General features: G+C 37.1%; 1 protein-coding gene across 1 annotated transcript in view; it reads right to left on the reverse strand.

Moving 5' to 3' along the window:
• Positions 1-260: 260 nt before the first annotated feature.
• Positions 261-1,694, reverse strand: part of tesca (tescalcin a) — a 10,555-nt gene continuing 9,121 nt past the window's right edge. The window contains exons 6-8 of the mRNA XM_037680221.1: positions 847-954; positions 716-763; positions 261-635 (exon numbers count right to left, since the gene is read on the reverse strand). Of these exons, the coding sequence (XP_037536149.1) occupies positions 543-635; positions 716-763; positions 847-954 (249 nt within the window). The 3' untranslated portion in view covers positions 261-542. The remainder of the gene's footprint in view (positions 636-715; positions 764-846; positions 955-1,694) is intronic.

Raw genomic sequence — 1,694 nt, forward strand, 5'->3', positions numbered from 1 at the left:
AGAAGGAAAAACTACCCACATCCAAACCTTTTTTATTAACATCTGTTGCTGTCATAAAATTCAAAATTACCTCATTTTCCCCCTTAACAAAGTACATTTTATTAGTTTCAACAGTTGATATCCTACTTTGTTTCTTTGTGAATAAAATGTGGAATTTATAAGTTTTGGAAATCATTTCATTTAGTTTTTATTCACAATTTACACTACACATTTATTGGAATTCGTGTTGTATAATAAAAACATCAAAAGTGTGGAAATCTGCTTTATTTATGTAAAATGTTTGCATAAAGCTCATAAAACATGGAAACAGATTGCCCAGTGTTAAGTATAAATACATCCAGTGTGTAGTTATACAGTGTATGTCCAAGCAGCTTACAGATGAGATTATTACTATAAACAAACTTTAAAATGAGTTGTTTTCTTCAGTTTAAAAATATATTAGTGCATATTACAAGTATTTGGCTTAACCTCCATTAAGGACAGAAATAGTTCTGCTAAAAACAGCAGCAACATAAAGAATTCCTTAGAACAACATTAGTCCTTCACATGGTTGCATTCCCACAATGCATTGTGGCGGTGTTGGCATCCAGAAAACGGATGTGCATCCTGGACTCCAGCTCAAGACGTTGCAACATCTGTGAGCAGACAACAAAACCCGTCACTGAGGCACAAAGCAGCTTCATGTTTGTCAGTGGAAGTTGGAAATAACGCAAACCTGTTCAAAATGCTCAAATGTAATCCCTTCATAGAAATCATCGGGACCCTGCAGGGATTAGAGACACCGAGTGACTTCGTTGGAACAGAGAGAATTTGTTTTAGCGGCTCGGCTTCAGTGAGTTTCGTTACCATTTGAGGGACGTTCGTGCTCGCCACCTCCAACATGGCAGCATCTGCTATCGCCTTGGCAGCGTCCTGCCCGATGGTGCCGCTCTTTGACAGAAGCTCCTCAACAACCTTGGCACAGGACAGAAAATCCAACAGATTTTAAATCCTCAAAGGAAATAATCAGAGGTTAGAAAGTCCTAAATATTCGATAAAGTTTGGTTTAATTTATCACTTGATCGTTTGCCTTTATGTGGTTGGTTTGATGTCTAAAATTACCTACTAGAAGATTTTTAGGACTTCTTAAAATATCTCGTAACACTTTACAATAAGGTACAAAAAATTTACTTAACTACTAGGGAACGCCTTAGGAACGAATCAGGAGCTACTTACTGGGGAACACACAGCCAAGCCTTCTTAGGGGACTACTGGTTAGTTACCTTGTAAATTAAGAGGAACTAATCAAGAACTAATGGGTAGTTACCAAGGAAACCAAAGAGGAACTAATCAAGAACTAATGGGTAGTTAACCAGTACTTACTGGGAAATACATAACCAAGCCTTATTAGGAGACTACTGGTTAGTTACCTTGTAAATGAAGAGGAACTAATCAAGAACTAATGGGTATTTAACCAGTACTTACTGGGAATTACATAGCCAAGCCTTATTAGGGGACTACTGGTTTGTTACCACAGAAACAGAGGAGAAATTCTCCATGTTGGTTCTGAATAAACGCTGCACCAGTCAGGTCAATGCTCTTAATTGTCAAAAAACCTGTTTCATGGTGATTATTGATTTTACTGGATTTTCTGTTTTGTAAACCTATTGGTTAACTACCCATTAGTTCTTGATTAGTTCCTCTTCATTTACAAG

This window comes from Nematolebias whitei, chromosome 8 (assembly GCF_014905685.2).
Source record: "Nematolebias whitei isolate Nwh7 chromosome 8, NemWhi1, whole genome shotgun sequence".
Classification (NCBI taxonomy): Eukaryota; Metazoa; Chordata; class Actinopteri; order Cyprinodontiformes; family Rivulidae; genus Nematolebias; species Nematolebias whitei.